The sequence below is a fragment of the Colias croceus genome, chromosome 14, assembly GCF_905220415.1.
Source record: "Colias croceus chromosome 14, ilColCroc2.1".
Classification (NCBI taxonomy): domain Eukaryota; kingdom Metazoa; phylum Arthropoda; class Insecta; order Lepidoptera; family Pieridae; genus Colias; species Colias croceus.
The window spans coordinates 2,185,109-2,206,357 of record NC_059550.1 but is presented as its reverse complement, the minus strand read 5'-3'; the positions used below and the strand labels follow the sequence as shown (position 1 = coordinate 2,206,357).

The window sequence follows — 21,249 nt, the reverse complement described above, 5'->3', positions numbered from 1 at the left end:
AAATAACATGGGTAATCATTAAATTCTTTAGGGTAAATGTTTTAAGACTAATTTACAGATAAATACTCATAATTATAGTTTTAAAAGTGCGATATTATCCAGCTTCAATAGTTTCATGAAGTAATCTAAAGCATTCTTTAAATCCCAATTCTTTTCTTCTAAGCACCTGAAAAAAAAAATTCACTTTTTACTAATTACTGAGCAAATCATATTTTTCGTGTAAATAAATTAATGAAAATAAATAACATCTTACCTTTTACTAGGTTTCCATTCTAACTCAGTTAATTTCATGAAAATATTTATAAGACTCTCTTTGGTTTCGTCATCAATGGGAGTATCAAAATTTAAACTAATTTTGTTTTGTACCTGTAAAAATAATTAAGAGTATGTAATACAAATGTATAAATATTATTTCTGTAATAACTAAACTGGTATCATCCATTATGTATCTGTAAGTTACGTAACTGTCACCCGCGTGAGTGACAAGTGACAACACGCTGTCAATTTGTCAAATTGTCAAACATTAATTCGCGACTAAAACGGCGTGGGGTTCATTACTTTCGTTTTAATTAAATCTAAAAGGAACTAGCTTGTTATGATGAAGAAACATCAAACTAGACAAAAGACGTTCAGCGACCCTGTGATTGTTTCACGTGTTAAGAATTACCTAGCTGAAAATGTAGACAAAACATTTGTCGATGTAAGTCAAATGGCGCGTTCTCTCAAAGAGCGCTATCGTGAATACAATAATAGGAGTGACAACGCTTTCTGTCAGATGGTCGAAAGTGCTTACAAAGTAGTGTTACAAAGTTATGGATTAGATGGAGCATCGACGTCCGAGGGTTCCGAAGAAGAATCAGACTTAGAGTTATTAGACGAGAATAACAGCGCCTTGAACGATCGTTTGATGGTAATGTACGGAATGGATAAAAAGCGGCCGGCGGCCTCCCGCCGAGCGACAGACAAGTCCGGTGAGCCTATAGACATTATTAGCAGTGATGAAGAGGGCAGCGCCGCGCCAAAACTTCCAAAAATTAATGATCAAATCACTATAACCCCACATATTCCGATTCGAAATACGAATAATTCAAATGATAACCCACCAAAACCTGCGCCCGTACAAAATGCGACAGATAAAAAGCGCAAACCAGAGGTAAAAAGTGCACCTGGTAAGAAGAAATATGAGGTAGGGCCCAAAAATGTTAAAGTTAGTTTTGAAGATGTTGGTGGCATATCTGATATGATTACACAAATTTGCGACTTAATTCTACATATGAAACATCCAGAAGTGTATGAAAAATTAGGAATAAAAAGTCCCAGAGGTGCCTTATTACATGGTCCGCCAGGTACAGGGAAGACTTTGTTAGCACATGCCATTGCAGGGAAATTACAGCTGCCTTTTATAGCAGTTAGTGGTACTGAACTTGTAGGTGGTGTGTCTGGAGAATCAGAAGAGAGGATTAGAGAGCTCTTTGAAAGAGCAGTTATGGAAGCGCCATGTATTTTGTTCATAGATGAAATTGATGCTGTTTGTGGTAACCGAATACATGCTCAAAAAGATATGGAAAAGAGAATGGTCGCTCAGCTTTTAGCGAGTTTAGACAGTTTAAGTGAGGAATGTGCAACAGTTCTGGTTCTTGCAGCTACAAACAATCCTGATGCTTTAGATCCTGCTTTAAGACGGGCAGGTCGCCTTGAACAAGAAATTACTTTAGGCATTCCATCATTAAAAGCTAGAAAGGAAATTCTTTCCATTTTATGTAAAAAATTGTCTCTCAGTGAAGATATAGATATGAATGTGTTAGCTCAAATAACTCCAGGTTTTGTCGGAGCAGATTTACAGGCCTTAGTAAATAAAGCAAGTACTTATGCAGTGAAAAGAATATTCAGAGAAATTCGTAATATGGAAAAGGAACAGACAATTAAAGCTATTGAAAGTATTAAGCCATCAGAAGATGCGGTTGCCATAATTCCAAATGGAGACAAAGAAAGCGAAGAACCGGTCAAAGAGGCAGAAAATAATGCAGATACTGTTGCAGTTCAAACACAACCTGCAGAAAATCCTGAGGTACCTGAACCAGAAGTTACCACAGAAAATGTTATTGAAGCTACCAATGATACTATCACTCCTGAACCGGTAGAAGTAGATCCAATTGTGGAAGTTATGGAATTGCTTGAGAACAATACTGCTTATTCATTTGAGAAGGTACAAGGGCTTGCCATTCGACAAGAAGATTTTGTGAAAGCACTCAAAACAACAAAGCCTTGTTCAGTCAGGGAGGGTATTGTTACAGTTCCTGATGTTACATGGGATGACGTTGGCTCTTTAAGTCAAGTCAGGAAAGACTTGCAGTTAGCTGTATTGGCCCCTGTCAAGTACCCTGAGTTGATGAAAAAGTTGGGTTTAGCAGCACCAAGTGGTGTATTGCTCTGTGGACCACCAGGTTGTGGTAAAACCTTACTAGCAAAAGCAGTTGCAAATGAAGCTGGAGTGAACTTCATCTCAGTGAAGGGTCCAGAGTTGCTCAACATGTATGTCGGCGAGAGTGAAAGAGCAGTCCGTACATGTTTCCGAAGGGCGCGTAATTCAGCGCCATGCGTTATATTCTTCGATGAATTTGATGCCTTGTGTCCGCGGCGTAGCTCACAAGATAACAACGGCGCAGCTAGAGTAGTCAATCAATTGTTGACTGAGATGGATGGTATTGAAAGTCGTGAAGGTGTGTTTGTACTGGCAGCGTCAAATCGACCGGATATAATAGATCCAGCTGTATTACGACCGGGTCGATTAGATCGCATTATGTACGTTGGCATGCCAGCGAGAGAAGACCGATACGACATATTACAGAAACTAACGAAAGGTGGTACAAGCCCTCAGCTGGGACCTGATGTGGATTTACAAGTTATTGCAGAATTAACACAAGGATACACGGGTGCTGATTTGTCTGGCTTAGTACGATCCGCCGCTACAAATGCCTTAACTACACACATATCAAATGGATCTATGGAAGGCGAGATATTCGTTACATTTGGCGACTTTAGAGCAGCATTAGGAAAATGTAAGCCCTCTGTGTCATCCAAAGAGCAAGCGCATTATGAAAAGTTACGAGTAAAGTATGCAGGAGGTGTCGATGAGAAAGAAATGGAAATGGAAACTGAACCCATGAATGAGGAATCTATGGATACTGTTTAGCAGAGTGATCTGGTTTCATACATGCGCTACGTCCTGTATTTTTAATGATTAGATTTATAGTGCCAATATGTTCTTTTTTAAGCTAAAAAAACATTACGGCGTCAATGATTTACCTTAAGATTAAAGTTCAATAATATTTGCCTTATATTGTACCAAAAGAAATATTGTTTTTATGCAGAATAAACAAATGCAGTGATTGTGTACACATGTAGGTTTAATGGTAATTTTAATTTGCATTATGAATAAACTATTTTAAATAACTATATTTTTATTTTAACTCCCATTTACCCAAATAAACTTCTTAAATGATATTTAATAACAGAATTCCGTAAGATTAAAATTAAAAATGTGATAGAAATCAGCAATAGTTTAATGGCTTTTTTTTGTAATACATAGTATAGAAATGTTTTATCTAATAAAATAAATATGAAATTTAAAGTTAATTGATAAGACTTTTTAAGAAAACTATTTAGGATAGCTGCATAAGAAAACACCTTGATTTAATGTGAAATACGAAATGTTAAGACATTTTATTTTTGATTTATCTTGTTAAATTGGACTTCAGAGTCCAATATAATCTACTTACATATATAATATAAAGGATACTTTGCACAAATCAGACTTTCTAAACACATGAATAATGGATTATTTATTTATGGCGTAAGGTGGCGTAGGCATATAATTATAAAAATATTAGACTAATATACAATTTCCACAGAATACTTCGAAGTTATAAAAATGTATGGATATTACTTGAGATTATAATATGGCGTAAGTAAATTTTATTTGAATGTAAACATGCTGTACACATATTTAAATAGGTACCTAAATAAATAAAACAGTAATTGTATTGACACAAAAAAATTCCATTTTTATATTTAACTAGGTTTCCGCTCGTGGCTTGGCCCGCGCAGTCAAAGTAAAACCCGCATAGTTCCCGTTCCCGTGGGATTTCCGGGATTGCGTCAATTTCCCGGATTAAAAGCCTAGCCTATGTCCTTTCTCGGGTATCAAAATACCTCTATACCAAATTTCATGAAAATTGATTCAGTAGTTTAGGCGTGATTGAGTAACAGACAGACAGACAGAGTTACTTTCGCATTTATAATATTAAGTATGGATTTTTGAGACTGTCAAAGGAACTGCTTGAAGAACCAGTCAGAATCTGCGTCTAAATCTATTTAAATGCAATATTTACATTAAGTACACTATACAGTCCAGCTAGGTTATAGCATTAGATAATAAGAATCCAGCCTGAAACTACAATAAAATAGAAAAATGTATACTTACCAAAGCTTTCTTAAAAGCGGATCTTGCGTATTCCTTAGTTGGCTCATCCCAATATACCATTTCGTGACCAATCTTATATTCTACATTATTTTTAACTAAAAGAACAGTTCTAGTGAATGCTATGAGATGTTCATCATCCGCCAACGAGGTAGATATTAATTTCAAAATACCCCCAATTTTTAGAAGTGTTGTGTTTTCCTAAAAAGTTATTTATGTAGAGAGAAAAGACATATTTTCTTCAAAAAGATTGATAGCTAGCAAATGTATTTTTCTAGAAGGTACTATCAAAAAGTTAATACACACATAATAAAGTTAATACATATAATAATGAAACACATAACACAATTTACAGAAACATACTTAGAGCAGGTTTCAGATCTATAATATTATGATATAAAGTTCTCTTTAGCTTACTTGTCAGTAAAATGACAAATATGTAATTTAAAAAAATAACGTCAAAATGTTTTAATAAGGCTATCATGATCATTATCAGCAGTAAAAACGGGCCTAAATATGATAATTATTAGTGATTAAATACGTACATCATGTTGCAATACATCCAATGTAAATGACCTCGGGTCGTGCTGTATTTTGGGCCACTTCTTGTACAGTTTCACGATTTTATCCGGTCCCTCGATAATGTCTATTTTATCCTCTTCAAAAATACTTACTCTTAAGAATAGGTTGCGTATATCTTTGTAATCTTGGTCGTAACCTGTTTTAAAATTAAAATATAAATTGAATTCAATGCAAAGAAGATTTTATTTTATACATATTGGGTAGTTAAATAAATATAAAACTGATGATTTTGAAGTTCTTGAGTATAGATTTGTCATGCAAATGAAGTACTTACCTACGTAGTTTTTTTTTAATACCCTACAGATAAAAAAAAATAGTTCTTCTATCACAAAAAAATATACTCACGTAATTTCCGCTTACAAGTTATACTCAGGGCTGCATTTTTGTGATACAAATTCAGCAACTCCACTCTTTCTTCAGGATCTTTGTCCAACAATCTAAAGAAAACGTCTAGAAATCTTTCTGCTATGGGTTTCGCATCTTTTAGACAATAATTCTGCTTGAACTTGGGCATGTCACCTTTTAGTGTTAACGGCACGCCGTCCTTCATAGAGAATGATGAAAAAAATAATAATTAGGTAACTATGTATATTAACATTAACTATAAAAAAATACATCAAACTTAACGTTATTTTTTTGTGCAAAAAAATTTATACAATAGTTAATAATATGTATTTCGAAAAACGAAAATCTACTCCATATTTAGAAAATTGTGTCATCAATAAAAAATTAATAATCATGATATCAAACTAATGTAGGAAATTAGCACAATATACAGATACAATCAGTAGGGAAACTTCATACAAACGTTCGAAATGCCTCACGCGCACAAGCCAGCGTGTTCATGAGAATCGTAAGGGTATTATGACAATAATTGACAGATATAATAATATCCACGATTCTCATTAACACGCTGGCTTGTGTGCGTGAGCCATTTCGAATGTTTGTATGAAGTTTCCCTACTGATTGTATCTGTATATTGGAAATTAGTTTATGAACAACACTTGGACTGACTATAATATTGAATGTAATAATATTAATTCTGATTCGGCAGCTTTGCTTTTGAAATACTCGATTAAATATACCGAATATATAATTCGAACTCGATTTTGAAATCTATAAAAATTAAGCATAAAAGTACCAATTCTCTCAAACTCGGGAACAAAGTCCTGGCAACTTTTATATAATAGTCTCCGTCAACATAGTTCTGGCACAGTGGGTTTCCCTCCAAAACTAGAGACCGTAACATCAAACCACGACATGGCATTAAATCTTTTATGTTTTCAAAATAGTTAAAAGACAAATCCAGGTATTTAAGTCGAGGCATGTTTTTTAGGAGATCGAAGCCTTCTATAGATCTGTAAAATGAAAAAAAAAAATGTTTAAAAAAGTTCAATAACAAGATATTTACAGTTTTGTTATTAAAATCAATAATCATATATATAATAATTATAATGTGAGTTGTGATGACCTATTCTTACGCGAAATTTAATAAATAAAAATTTCTTCTGCGACATAGTTAGAATACTCAAATTAACACAAATATAATATTTTATGTAGCCTATTGATTTCGAATAGTACAATTAATATAAGTGAGTTCTTTAATTAGTTTTATTCAATTTTAAAAATTATTAATATAAGGGAAAAAAAAAATAATACTCACGTTAATCGATTATAGGAGAGGTCCAATTCTTGAAGATTATTCCAATCGTTATTCTGTAATAGTTCCATTAGTTCTCTTTGATTCGAAACACGGTTCAGCGGAAAATAAATAAAGTGGCTTACATCTGAAATTTAGTTTATAACTTTAATTAACTCTATATCTTAATATGAAATAATATATAGTTACTGTTGTAATTTAAATTTTAAATATTCACAAATAATCAACATTATTTGTGAATATCATAAATAAAATTTCCAGTTTTCTAGAATTCACAACGAAGTATTTACTTATTTTATCACTAGATGGCGCTGTTGGAATCGTCTATGAATATATATACTCTATGCTTAAAATAAAAATCTTTATAGAACTCTTACCATCACCCATAGTGAATTCTGACAAATTTGCTTTCTGCCCTTCAATGCACAAATCCAGTCTATTCCTCAAAACCAATCTAGGTATGAATCCCAATTGTTTAGTATTCAACATAGTCACAGTTATTTTGATCAAGAGTTCTACATCTCCTTTACGTATGGAAAAACCTAAATAGTGTAACGCGAGTAATGCCGGGCGACATCTGTTTACTAGAAATTTGCATTCTTCATGTGTGAACTGTGAAAATAGAAGATAATACATATTATAGTTATTAGGATTCAGTAATATAATGTTTTTACGTATTTACGTCGTCTCGATATTCCAAATTTATTTTAATAAAACGCTATTTATTGTAAAAAGGCAAGCCATATAATTATTATGGGAAAAAAATACCAAATGAATATATTATGATTTATGATGGTACTTAAATTATGCCTCATTACTTTGAAACTTAAACTCAAAAAATGATTAAGTTCTTACAAACAATTTTATCAGAATTGATTAGTCAACAAAATAGAAAAAGAGGAGAGTGACTTGAGTATTGACACACATCCATCTTATTTTAAACTAGCTGTGCCCCGCGGTTTCCCCCGCGTGGCTCTTCTTCTATTGGTCTTAGCGTGATGATATATAGCTTTCCTCTATAAATGGGCTATCTAACACCGAAAGAATTTTTCAAATCGGACCAGTAGTTCCTAAGATTAGCGCGTTCAAACAAACTCTTCAGCTTTATAATATTAGTATAGATAAGACAATTTAAAGTTACGTAGTACTAGCTTTCCGCCCGCGGCTTCGCCCGCGTTTTCAAAGAAAACCCGTTCCCGTAGGATTTCCGGGGTAAAACCTATCCTATGTCCTTTCTCGGGTATCAAAATATCTCTATACCAAATTTCATGCAAATTGGTTCAGGAGTTTAGGCGTGATTGAGTAATAGTCAGACAGACTTACTTTCGCATTTATAATATTAGTATGGATAGAAGCGATCAAGCTATCTGCTATCTTAAAAATTGTAATGATTGAAGTTTTTCTTAAATACATACCTCTATAAAACATGGAATGAAACTGGATCCTTTTATGTTTTCTAGCAATGTGTCGATTACAGTTTCCTTTGTCCATGTTTGGGGGAATCCTGTTACCTATAAAATAAATAATAAGGTTGTATATTTTTTTAATTGCCAATAAAGAGAAAGTCATGTAAAATTTTATGTTACCTACAATAAGTTAATATAAAATAATGTTGGTAAGCGCATAATTCAAGAACGGCTGGAACAATTCGGCTAAAATAACTTAAGCTAAGATAAAATTTTGAATACCATAAAAAATATGATGACATATAATAAAATAATATTATAATACAGCTAGTATCTATACATATAATAAAATCGTAGGAAAGTGAAAACTGTACATTGAATATTTTTTTAAAAGAATACATAATCCATGATCTATTCTATACATATAATAAAATCGTAGGAAAGTGAAAACTGTACATTGAATATTTTTTTAAAAGAATACATAATCCATGATCTATAATCGATATAGAAGCCAAAAACATAGTTTTTAGAATTTTTGTCTGTTTGTCTGTTTGTCGGTTTGTCTGTTTGTCTGTTTGTCTGTATGTTTGTCCGAGCTAATCTCGAAAAGTACCGCATAGATTGACTTCAAATTTTGCATGAATATTACTAACAGGTCGGGTGAGGCTTTTATATACACATTATCATGCTATCACCTCCGGGGGAGGAGCTGTGAACCTTTATTTTTCTAACGTATTCCGTGTATTACACAGCGTACAATCTAAAGACTCATGTTTAAATGTTGTTTTTGGGTAAGCCACGCTATTATCTAGCTTTACACTATAAAAACTACGTCATTTACGTAATTTTGGCAGAGAAACAGTTTAATGAATCTTAGTAGTATAAAGACAAATATGAAACAGCGCCATCTATGAGACTTCATTAAAATCAAATCAATTTACATGTTTAACGCTTCTTGCAAATTTATAATTAAGAATTAAATAATAATATGATGTTGGTGGGGTTTTTAATTGTACTTATTTATTTAACTTTTTAACCCATGTCTTCCCAGATTCCACTTCAGGTGCTTATATTTTATGTGAATATACTAAATAAAATTTTACAAGTGAGGGTAGATGTTTATTATTTGATGTCAAACAAGACACCATTAACAGTTAATTGTGACATTTTATAAAATCCTTCTTGCGTTCCCACAAAAGGTAAGTTGTGGCTTTTATATTTATTATTTATACATAATTAATTATATAGTTAGACTCATGTTTTTAATTAGAATTGAAGTTACGACAAAATAAGAAAATGATGAAATTTTATTTTTATGTATAACTTTTACAAGACTATATTTTACGCCCAAAGAAGGTCACTTAAGTTCTTGATAGAATTTTATTTGTTAGTAGCTTTTTAATAAAATAAGGTAAAGTAATCTTTTCATTTTTTTTATTTACAGATTCAATGTTCATAAAAAATTAACGATTTGCGTGAGGATGTAGTAGAAATAAGTATCCTGGCGCGTGGTCAATTGTTGACTAAAGTTAATTTCCAACGTATGGTACAATCATTGGAAGAATCTTGGGTAATTTTAGAGGATATTTTTCGGGAATGAGAAAAGGGGCAGCCAACCACGTATCAGCGTGCGTGCGTGAGAATCTACCTACGTTTTAGTACCAAAAAAAAATGTTATTTTGAAACGTAAATATTGCACTCACAACTACTGTACAAGTATGATTTTTATTCGTGCTTTACTGTTGTTTTATTATCGTTATGGCTTTCGCGGTACAGATAGTACTGGGATCAGAGTACATATTATTTATCAATTTAATATACGTAAAATATTTACAATTATACCAAATGGATTAACACGGTATGTACATAAGGCGGTCTTATCGCTTACTAGCGATCTCTTCCAGACTGCCCAAGGTAAGAGATAAAGAATTATACTCATGATCCAGCAATTTTCAACCGAAAAAGAAGTTTTTCTGTAATTGGTAGTTGTTTCATTTATTTATTTTAAATACCTAATTTTACTTTTATATTTGCCCATTTGCATTACATTCAGCTTCCATAACTTATAAAAATTTTATGTTTATTTCTGTCTAATATAACTACTCTTTTATATATATAAATAACAAAAACAACTTTTTTATTAAAATTTAGTACCTTGGGAAGATATTATCCATGTGTTAATAGAACAATACATAAAGGAAGTTATGTTACGATTTTATACAATGAAAATATGTAAAAAAATATTAGCAGGTGTAATTATTAAATTGATCCCCAACCCAAAACTGTACTTAATTTTTTTTTGTCATTTAGTGTTTAATTCATGTCAATTGGTTCATTAATAAAAAAATTATGATCATTTAAATAATCACGGCGAACATTTGCTAAGGCATTCATGTACTAGGTGTAATCGTTCAGTGTGCACAGGCGATTTTTTTTTGTAAGTATTACAGATAACAAAAAACTTTAAACTGATATCGAAAGTACTTAACCTAATAATGGCCGTAATCATTTTTTTTAAAATAAATCGAGAAATATCAAAAAAAATATCTTCAAACCCTTACATTAAGTACATAATATGAAATATGAATATCCCATATACATTTAATATGAAAGATTTTAGCTTTCTTTTTCTTTTTTTGGTTGTCTGCTTTAATTACTTCGCAAATTTGAAGTGGCATTTTCCACGCTTTTTCCGGACATTTTCACGCATTTTTCGGATATTTTCCGGGCATTTTCCGGGCAATTGCTCACGCATTTTCCGGGGATTTTCCAGGCATTTTCCACGCCTTTTCCGGACCATTTCACGCATTTTCCGGATATTTTCACGCATTTTCCGAAGATTTTCCAGGCATTTTCCAGGCATTTTCCACGCTTTTTCCGGATATTTTCCAGACATTTCCCAGACATTTGCCGGAGATTTTCCAGGCACTTTCCAGGTTGGACTAAAGCAAAGGGGGCGCAGGACTTTGTGACCTGTTTTATAGAAAAAACTTTTCTCTAAAATCAAAAATGGCCGAGATATTCGCCCTCAAAGATTGATGGTTTTCAAGGGAGCTGCACGTAGGCAACTAATCAACAGTTACGTTAGGTTAGGTTTAGGTTAGGTTAGCCGTTAGGTTAGGTTAGGTTAGGTTTCTTAAAAAAAAACTACACAGTAATAGGAGCCCCGCGAAGCGGGGCTCCGTCGACGCGCAAAATCAATCTTTGAGGGCGAATATCTCGGCCATTTTTGATTTTAGAGAAAAGTTTTTTCTATAAAACATGCATAAATTAGCGTAATCTTTACGATAAAACAATAATAAATAGGTGTTATAATGACACCAACTCCATCAAAAATTTTCTAAGTCCTGCGCCCCCTTTGCTTTAGGCGGACCCACGCATTTTTTGAATATTTTCCGGGCATTTTCTGGGCATCTCTCAGGCATTTTCCGGGGATTTTCCAGGCATTTTCCACGCTTTTTCCGGATATTTTCCAGACATTTCCCTGGCATTTTCCGGAGATTTTTCAGGCATTTTCCACGCTTTTCCCGAACATTTTCACGCATTTTCCGGATATTTTCTGGGTATTTCCCGGACATTTTCACACATTTTCCGGGGGATTTCTCAGATATTTTACAGGCATTTTCCGGATATCCCCGGAAAATGCCCCAGATTTCCGGAAAGTACGTAAGTTTTTTAGCTTAGATTAGTAATAAATTCTATTAACAATTCTATGAATTGTTTATGGTAGTACGTGTTTACTACATAATTGTATGTAAAGTAGTAACTACTATGCAGTCGCTATTCCACGCGGACGAAGTCGCGGGCACAGCTAGTATTATAATAAACTAGCTTACCGCCCGCGGCTTCGACCGCTTTCTCTTAAACGATTTGAAATTTAAACTATCCTATCTCTCAAGTTGGATCGAACTGCACATGGTGTGCGAATTTCATTATAATCGGTTATGTGGTTTAGGAGTCCATTAAAGACAAACATTGTGACACGAGATTTATATATATTAAGAAGATTCAGTGTTAACATACTGTAAACGTTAACTATTCAGCGATTATTTATCTGTTATAGATTAAAAAAAAAAAAACTTACCGACACTATAATAAAGTTGACATTGCTGCTATACTCCTCCTCTATCTGCTCCTTTTCCATCATCATTACAGTCTGAAATCAAGTAAAATTTAAAATCAATATTTTAAGCTATTGCATAGCTTCTATCGCGGGCCTTGAGCGCGGGGACCGAAGCGAGAAATTCCGTAACGAAAAAACCTCACGCTCCCCACTCCGACGGGCGGAGGTGTGGCTTGAAGGCATGCTATGCAATAGCTTTACCGCGGCAGTCCCCGAGTGCCACACGTCGTTTTTTTTTAATTTCAATATCCACTAGAAACGAAACTTATAGTCCATAGACAAGAATAAAAAAGGGCGTGTGCCGAGCACACGTTTCAGAAGTGAAACTTCTTTGGCAAGATTCAAAGATACCAAAAAAAAAACAAACAAACAGACAAAATCCTCGCCATACTCCATGATGTGACGGTATTGTCATGTCGTGACCTTGAAATTTGACTCTCAACGCACGTAAGGAAGCTAAAGAGCATCTGCAAAAATTGGTCTCTCACACAATTTTTGACCGTATCAATCTTTACTTTTACTATATTTTTTCACCATTTGTTGTTTACGTTAGGTACGGAATCATAAAATGCTTTTTAGGATTTTTTTATTTTTACACGCTTTATATTAGCTTCACCTGTATGTTTGTATGTTTGTAACCGACTTCTTTGGGCGCGATTTTGACCCACTTTAAACGGCCAGATTTCGTTCAAACTTTGTAGATTTATTGAGGACCGATGACAATACACTAATTTGATAAAATTTTCGATTTTTTTAGTTCGGTTTTCTAAAAAAAGCGTGTTTTTTAGTTTTTTTAAACTATTATTATTATTTTACCTTAGAAGACCTAGCTGTGACACTCCGTTTTGTATGTACCACATTCTTCCAAGGCCACTGAGATCGAAACTTGACTACTGTAGCATCTGTACTATTTATAACTTCCTCTCTCTCATACACTGGTATGGACATGGTTTCTATAACCTCTCTGAAATAACAAATATACCTTTTTATTATGTATAGTAATTTTGTATTGTAAACAAAGTGATATTATATATATCTTGAAGTATGGAAATGCAGATTTCTAGTGTGTAAAATACTGTTGATTTTTGTACAATGCAAGTTTAGAATAAAAGCAAAGAATTTCTGAATTCCGGGTAATTCTTATAGGCCATTATTAGTATTAGACACTAGTGGGAATTCTGGGCTAAGGGGAATTAAAAATAAGTATAGATGTTTTTTTTTTTACTTAGTTCTTAGATATTATTTTTCACGTGAATCATATTATGTGTACCAATATTAAGCAGTATTTTTTGATATTAGTTGAAGATTTTTATTAAACAAAATGTAACTACAATATATTTTTGTAAGCATAATAGCAGACACACGTTTTTATCATAGCAAATAAGGAAGGAATGATTATTTAAAATAAAACAGAATTAAACCTGTTATAACTTATAATGAGCTATTAATAATTATTGTTATTGAAAAAATATGCTTACTATTAAAGTTATTAAAGCATATTTTTTTTGTTTCATATGCAGTAAAAACAAAACTATAAATTTTGCATAACATTTTACCTATTTGGATTAAAAACTTCATTTTCCCTGAAATCATACTTGTATTATTTTACTAATATATTAAGGAGTATTTTTGTTATGTATATATGCGAAGTGTAGTTTTATGAAGATAAACTGTATGTAATTAAATTAATGTAATGTAATTTTAAAATATATGTAATTTTAAATTGTACAATCAAGTATTGATTGTATTTAATAAATATTCATCCATAATTAAATAGTGGGCAACTTCAGATCCTGCTCGAAGGACCAATTATACTAGTAACAAAATACTTTACCTTGTATCCTGATCCTTATTGAGAGATAAATTTATAGTCAACTTCGGTTTTTTCGGGTGCGTGTGTGGTCCCAACCTTTGAAATGCGCTCAAACGTTTTTGTTTGTTTTCTAATACATCTGGAGATTCTGAAGCCAGGCGCATTTCTGAAATAAAAATATTTCTTCTATGTAGAGATAATTTGCTTGGCAAAAAGTGCTATCTATATGCAAGAAATATTATGTAATTTGATTAGGTACCTAGCTTTTATGTACATACTTACACAAATTGAGACATTTTATTTTTTCACTTACAGGCTTTTTGATAAGAAAAAAAAAGATTTATATAATTATCTACTACACTACCTCACATTTTATACATACCTTCATTCGCTTCATACGCTTCAGTTGGTGAATATCGCTCCGTTGGCGCATTGGTCTCATTCACATTTACAAACATTTGGCCACTTTGATCATATGCATATGGCTTCGATGGTGCACCTTGGTCATATACGTTGGTCATTGGATTGTATGGATTTTGATTCGGAATTTGCGGCATATAAGATGGCATTTCATTTTCTACTAGAAATAAAAGTATTATAACAATTTTTGCACTATTTTTTGTCTTTTTTACTTGCGATATTGTTCTTTTGGGTTAGTAATCGGTTTTTTTTAAATAATATTATAAGTAAAATGACGTACAGATAGGTTTTTAGCGCTCAGGCGAAATGTGGCTATGCAATTACTTACTCCAGTTGTCATTAGTCTTTTTTCGCTCACTATAGATCAATCACGCCATCTTACTTTCCCGTCTGTGCATGAGCCGTTTTTAAATATCGAATTTTGTGTTGTTAACCTAGTTATCTAGTATCTACATATTTTTTCTCATATATAATTTCACTAATATCTTTAGTTAATAATAATAGCTGTGGCTTCATTTGACTATAATTTTCTAACTTACCTCTTTGTTGTGGTGTAATAGCTCCCAAATTTTGTTGACGAGCTAAAAATGTCATTGGTATACCTGAAAATATAATAAAATGGTTTAACAATAGGTGTTATAGCGATATAGCCCATAAAATTAACATATAATATCAATGTTATGGCATGTTAAAAGAAAAAAACGCTTTCGAATTTATAAATATACATCCCACGAAAAACATTTTCATGTAAAATGTTGCCAAGACGAGCCCATGTGACTCGCACTGTCAAAAAGTTATCAGATCTCATGTAGAGCCAAGCTTCTAACACTACACGCCCTAACTCTACAAGGCCTAACTTCACAAACTCTACACCTTAGTCAAAATATGTGGCTTGGCCATTTCGCTACATTCACATCGGCGTAAGGTGAAAAATTAATTCACTGTTCATTACTTTTGTGTTATACAATAGTTCTTGTAGTAACGAACGGCCAAGCCACATATTTTGACTAAGGTGTAGAGTTTGTGAAGTTAGGCCTTGTAGAGTTAGGGCGTGTAGTGTTAGAAGCTTGGCTCTACATGAGATCTGATAATTTTTTGACAGTGCGAGTCACATGGGCTCGTCTTGGCAACATTTTAATTGAAAATGTTTTTCGTGGGATTTCATTTCTTTTTGTAAGTTGTTTGTAACAAAATTTTATATGTCGATTAAATTTTTAATTTTTTTTTTAACCAGGAGTACCTATACATATATATATCTAGGGGAACCAAGTTTTAGATTATTAGATTAGACCTCTAGCGTCATCAAAATTTAATTTAAAATTACAGGTCTCATACAAACTCCCATCCCCTAGTTTAAGGGGTTGGGGGATGAAAGTTACAAGTTTTATAATTTTGTTGTTGTTTGTGTGCTAATACTAGCTTACATACAAAATTTCAGCTTTCTAGGACATTAGGAAATACCTTAAGAATTTTGATGATCATCAGTGAGTCAGTGACGAAATTAGCGTTTTTTAGATATAAATAAAATCTGAAGTATAAAAAATTAATATGTTCAGTAAATCCGCTATTGACAATATATCCCGAAAATTTTGTTGATCTAGCACAATCCAAACCCAAGTTATGAGGGTTCAAAAAAACGTCGAAGCGCTTCGAGAAAAGGTAGGTAGTGCCCGTGCGCTTCGCTTGTTCGCTTGACTTGTCTTGGCATTCACATAATTACATATTATGTGAATGTGAAACAATTAATATCACCATATCCACTTACCTTTTGGTAATGGTTGACTCGGTTGAACTGTAAAATTAAATAAAAACACATTTGAAATTTAATATATATCTAGGAATGCATGTAGGTACTTAATTTAAAAGATACATAAAATATTGACTCATCATAATATTATTTCTAAAATCGTTATAAATCTGCCGGAACCAGTATTAAAGAGAACAATGATTTTCGTCAACTACTTATTTCGTTCAAGCCTAAGTGGTGTAGTCTAAAACGAAGACGCAAGCTACACTACGCTACAAAGTATACACGCTCAGTACGCAAAATCGTGTACATAGTGTAAATATATTATATTGTAATCACAGACTTTAAAAAAAACATTACAATATATACACGAGTAGTTTCCTACGGTAGCGTTATGGCTATGTATAGAATGGAAAGACGCCTCACAGTCCATGAGAAGGAACCGAGCGGCGTTGTGTGCGTGCGTCAAGCTTGCGTACGTACATGACCGGGGGCGTGGCTAAATTCTCCGCATAAATACAAACGGCGCGATGTACCTGGGCAATTTCGCGAAAATATGTCCCGGTTACAAAATGGATTCAAATAAAAAAATTGTTTTAAAAAAATATTAAAAATATGCAGATTGATTCCTAAAACATTATAATGTGTTATATTAACAACAATAGTTGCAACCATTTACTAATTCCAGAGAAAATGAGATCTATTTGGTGCAAGGCAGGGATTTCGGGATCCATTTTGTAACTTTTTTGAAACTAAGTTTCAAAATAATGCATAATCCTTGTTTACTAATTTTTATTTATTATGAAAGTAACAACATTAAATTTCCCACAACCATTTTTTTTTTCAGTAAACACATTATTATTTATACTTTTAAGCTTGAAATATATCCACTTTGTAACTTTTAGGTACATCAGCCTTTTTCCTTTTCGCTTATATTGGTAATAAACATTTTTTTTAAGATTAAAATAATAATGAAGTAGATATTTATATATTAATTATACTTAAACTGCAAAAATCAAGGCTAGTACCTCGTAAAATAAATAAATTATTTATTATTATTCATAACTTAAACATGAGACAGTTACAAAATAGAAATAATTAGTTACAAAATGGAAGTTATAAAGCTTAGTTCACAAGTAACAATCTAACAATCAAGTTTCTACAAGAATTGTTCGATCATATCAGTGGCGCAGCGGTTAACAGCAGCTCTGCCCTGAAAACGGAAGGTCGTGGGTTTGATTCCCGCCAGGATCAAATAAGAAAAATATTATTTTTCCTAAATTGGCCTCGGTCTAGAAAGTGGTGGTAGGCTCTGTAAGGGGCCTCAACTACCCCTGTAATAACAGCTAGATTAATGCCAAGGGTGAGCTCGTAATACGTAAGTATAAATAAAACTAATTTATTTAGTATTGTATATTTCAAAAGTAAAATTATTAAACTGACATGCTCTATTCAAAACATAATATAACACAAATATGATTTTGCTTTTGTTTTCGCCACTGCTTCCTTTTTTCTGCAGCCTTTTCTTCTTCTGTAAAATTTGAATCTTTTTTGTCTTCCGTTTGATTCTCTCTAGACTTTTTTTCTTATTTCTTCTTTTTTTTCAGGGTTGTCTTTTAATCTTTCCCTATAGCGTCGTTGCTTCTCAGCATTGGTCAGAGGCATTTTCCCCTAAAAAATAATATGAATACAATAATCTTTTCAAATAATGCAAAATCATTTTTTTTATAATTTCGCCATCCCCATACAAAATAAAATGGTGATTTGAGAAATTTGTATGGGGATGACAAAATATTTTTTTATTTATATATTTGTTTTTTTATAAAAATTTCAAGCAGTCAAAAATAGTAGTGATTTTGAATATTAAAAGATATCTTCAATGCTATTTTTCAGCCATTAGTGAGTGTTAAAATATAATTTTTAATTTAACTCATATTTACGAGCAATACTACGTATGAGACCATTGAGAACTCGTCCTTATATTTCCACTTTGTAACTGCGACGTTCCACATATACGTAACCAAACAAAATGGAAGTAACGGTTTAAAGATTTCGTAGATACAATTGTTTGTTTTTCACACAATTCCCATCAATCACAAAAATATATGCTCTTAATTCAATTTATAAGGATATAAGTAACGAAAATTGTAACTTTTAGGAATAAAAACACATACTTACCACGAAAAATCCCAGTTACAAGTCGGAGCGAAATTTTTGCACGGTAACGCTTTAGAAGTTTCGACACGACTGACGGTTCGAGTTTTCTATGACAACCTCTTCAAAATGGTGGATTCAATAGAAATGTTGCCATTTATGTGAAAAAAATACATATTTAGTAGTTTTTATCTTTATTTTAGAGTATATTACGGTTACAAAACGGAATTCCGCACATGGTCGAAATCGTAGGACACGATTTAATTGATAAAAATACTAATAATTACTATAAGGACGTAAATTTAACGTTTTATTATCATAGCTCTCACCCTTTGTGATTTATTTATACCTTTACATGAATAATACTGCCTCACATTGGTAAATAAAATGAACATTTAAACAGACTGGTTGCTGTGGGACACGTCAAAATTGGGTGCCTCAAAATTAAATTTTCTTCATATCTTTAATAATAAATGGATTGGCAAGCTGTTTGTTTGTGTCTTATAAAGAAATTATAATAGCAATGTAATAAAATCCACTTCCTGATATAAAATGTTGTTAGTTTTGATGAAATATAAATGACAACCCATAGGACACTCGAAAATCAGTGTGGACATATTTTAACGAAATTGCCCACCTTTGTTCGAAGATAACGTCTTACTTGTTCTCTTTATACTATGATATTACTTTTATGTTAGGATTGTTAGTAAATTTAAATCGAACATATATATATAAATCAATTCACTTACTAGGTGTGACAGAACTATAAATATCATCTATTAGTTCTGGAGGTGGTGGTGCTGCAAAAAAAAAAAAGAAAAAAAAACAAATATAATTATTATTAACAGATAACAATAAAATATTTTTTGTGCTGTATAGCATTGTGGTGCTTTAGCATGTCTGTAATTAAATAAATAAATTAGTTTTTGTTTGAGTTTTTTTTTTATATTAAAAACAATTCTAGGATTTTAGGTGTTTGGCTTTATTAAATGTATATGAATATTATCAAATATAAATACCTGTTTGCTGTTTAGGTTTAGTCGTATTATCCAATATTGTATGAATATTTCTGGAAGTTTCAAGAACTCTTTCTTTTTTCACTGGGTCACCCCTCCGTCCTACTCTGTAAATATAAAAAGATAATTATAAAATTTTACATAATGGTATTCCGACAATGCAAGGCAGTTTTGGATTATTGAATTTGTCGGATTATTTGCTAAAAGATCTTCCTATAATCGAATGTTTTTACGTAGGAGTATCTTGTAAAGATAAAAAGTTCAAGGTAGTTCTACCTCGGAAGTAGGTACAAATCTTGCTTCATTGTGTATGTCAAATGAGTAGCAGGCAAAGTATCTAGGCAGGTGTAATTGAAGCAATTTCTTAGAGTAGAGCATAATAGCAGTGGCACATTTTGTATAGCTTGTATCATCATCATTATCAGCCCATGTTTATCCACTGCTGGATATAGGCCTCAGTCAAGGCACACCATTTAGCCCAGTCATTCGCTTGTTGTCGCCAGTTTTGCCCAGCTTGTATAATATTCAAAAATTAATGATCGATGCGAAGATTTACAAAAATAGGTATTCAATAATTGTAGACATGTCGGGTTACAAGGGGCAGCGGATAAGCCGTGGTCCAGTGCAATGCAGGTCTAAATGCAGGTCTAAACAGTAGTTAATTTATTAATGAACTTTTTAATACAAGCAAATTTTTTTTTAATTTAAGCAGGAATTAGTTATAAGTGATCACAGATGATCATGATAATAATGATGAATAAGGAAATAGATTTCAACCATACATAAAACATAAGCTAACCATACTAATATTGTCAACAATTAATAATTCTTACTGTATAGTATAAATTGATCCTTGGTCATTTTTCTGTGTCGCTACCACATCATTTGGTTTTGCGTTCACATTTGCTACAGGATTGTTATTTGTATTGATTTTCTTTGCATTCATTTGGACATTCATATTACTGTTATTAGGTCGCATCATCCCGCTAGTACTTGCAACATTTGTTTGAGGCCCAGCGTTATTGCACTGCATTTCATTAGATCCTGCGTTTGTAAGGAGGCTATCATTAGTAGGATCAGCTTTCTCAAAGTTTAGAAATGAAACACCAGGCACTTGAATGGTTTGATTGTTTTTTTTGAATGATTTGCGTTTGCGTGTCCTTTTTTTGCCCTTGCCAGCTATACCCACAAACCTGGAATTTTACAAATCGTATAAAGCAAACACGATCCGTAATATTATTTTTGCAGCAAAACAACTACATATCAGTAGGAACCTATATGATGTTAATTTACGAGATTATAAAATCACATCATTCAAGAAAATGACAACAATTTCTTGGTCAAATATTGATGTATTGATATTATTATGTTAGAATGATTTATGAATCTAGTGATGAGGTTAAAGAGTAAATGCATTATGAAATGAAAAGGAGTGCTCACATTTTTACGTTATCTGATTCATTCATTATCTTAGTAGTATCTTGATATAACGTAGACAAATAGATGTATTCGTAAAATAAATAAATAATTATAGGTATCAACTTGAAGATATTGGTAAACAAACTGGTTTGTTTGACATTGGTTTGACAGCATTCTGACATAAGATCTGACAGTTGACATTGACTTATCTTTTATCGTTTAGAAATATATTTTCTAAGTAAATATTATATGTGCGTGTGGTCATCACGTCATCCTAAGAAGTTGAACCGATTTTAATGACTATTTACCCGACTACGGCAAAGCAAAAGGAGGGTTATGATTTTGACAGGCTATGTATGTATGTATGTATGTATGTATGTATGTATGTTCATCTGTTCCCTCGTAACGTCTAAAGTACTTATCAGAATT

At 32.4% G+C, this 21,249-nt stretch overlaps 2 protein-coding genes and 1 long non-coding RNA gene across 6 annotated transcripts; 1 reads left to right on the top strand and 2 right to left on the bottom strand.

Annotated features, from left to right (window-relative positions):
- Positions 1 to 34: 34 nt before the first annotated feature.
- Positions 35 to 20,979, bottom strand: LOC123697177 (nuclear RNA export factor 2-like). 4 transcript variants are annotated; one of them, XM_045643596.1, is made up of 19 exons: positions 20,842 to 20,979; positions 20,235 to 20,594; positions 19,405 to 19,508; positions 19,135 to 19,185; positions 16,250 to 16,276; positions 15,024 to 15,086; positions 14,447 to 14,644; positions 14,086 to 14,230; positions 13,068 to 13,215; positions 12,213 to 12,284; positions 8,138 to 8,233; positions 7,100 to 7,334; positions 6,726 to 6,849; positions 6,204 to 6,420; positions 5,408 to 5,606; positions 5,026 to 5,198; positions 4,484 to 4,681; positions 254 to 366; positions 35 to 166 (listed from the first exon to the last, which is right to left on the bottom strand). In XM_045643596.1, the coding sequence occupies exons 1-19, from the start codon at positions 20,865 to 20,867 to the stop codon at positions 73 to 75; spliced, it is 2,643 nt and encodes an 880-aa protein (XP_045499552.1). In that variant the 5' UTR covers positions 20,868 to 20,979; the 3' UTR covers positions 35 to 72. The 4 variants fall into 4 exon arrangements, with proteins under 4 accessions (XP_045499552.1, XP_045499553.1, XP_045499554.1 ...); XM_045643597.1 differs by having other exon boundaries at positions 14,447 to 14,641; XM_045643598.1 differs by having other exon boundaries at positions 20,235 to 20,445; positions 20,842 to 20,888.
- On the top strand, positions 511 to 3,453 carry LOC123697178 (nuclear valosin-containing protein-like). Its single transcript, XM_045643600.1, has one exon. The coding sequence runs from the start codon at positions 596 to 598 to the stop codon at positions 3,191 to 3,193; it is 2,598 nt and encodes an 865-aa protein (XP_045499556.1). The 5' UTR covers positions 511 to 595; the 3' UTR covers positions 3,194 to 3,453.
- LOC123697179 lies at positions 17,828 to 18,670 on the bottom strand. The gene is made up of 2 exons (XR_006752203.1): positions 18,410 to 18,670; positions 17,828 to 17,902 (listed from the first exon to the last, which is right to left on the bottom strand). It is a non-coding gene; the product is annotated as an uncharacterized LOC123697179 (long non-coding RNA).
- Positions 20,980 to 21,249: the final 270 nt, after the last annotated feature.

What these genes read in the sequence shown, in the direction of transcription:
- LOC123697178 (XM_045643600.1), top strand. Translation starts at nt 596, where the DNA reads ATGATGAAGAAACATCAAACTAGACAAAAGACGTTCAGCGACCCTGTG.
- LOC123697177 (XM_045643596.1), bottom strand. Translation starts at nt 20,867, where the DNA reads ATGAATGAATCAGATAACGTAAAAAT. An exon ending in AGAATTCACTATGGGTGATG is followed by an intron (nt 6,850 to 7,099) that starts GTAAGAGTTCTA and finishes ACTAAATTTCAG; the next exon opens with ATGTAAGCCACTTTATTTAT. An exon ending in AACTTGTAAGCGGAAATTAC is followed by an intron (nt 5,199 to 5,407) that starts GTGAGTATATTT and finishes ATTTTAAAACAG; the next exon opens with GTTACGACCAAGATTACAAA.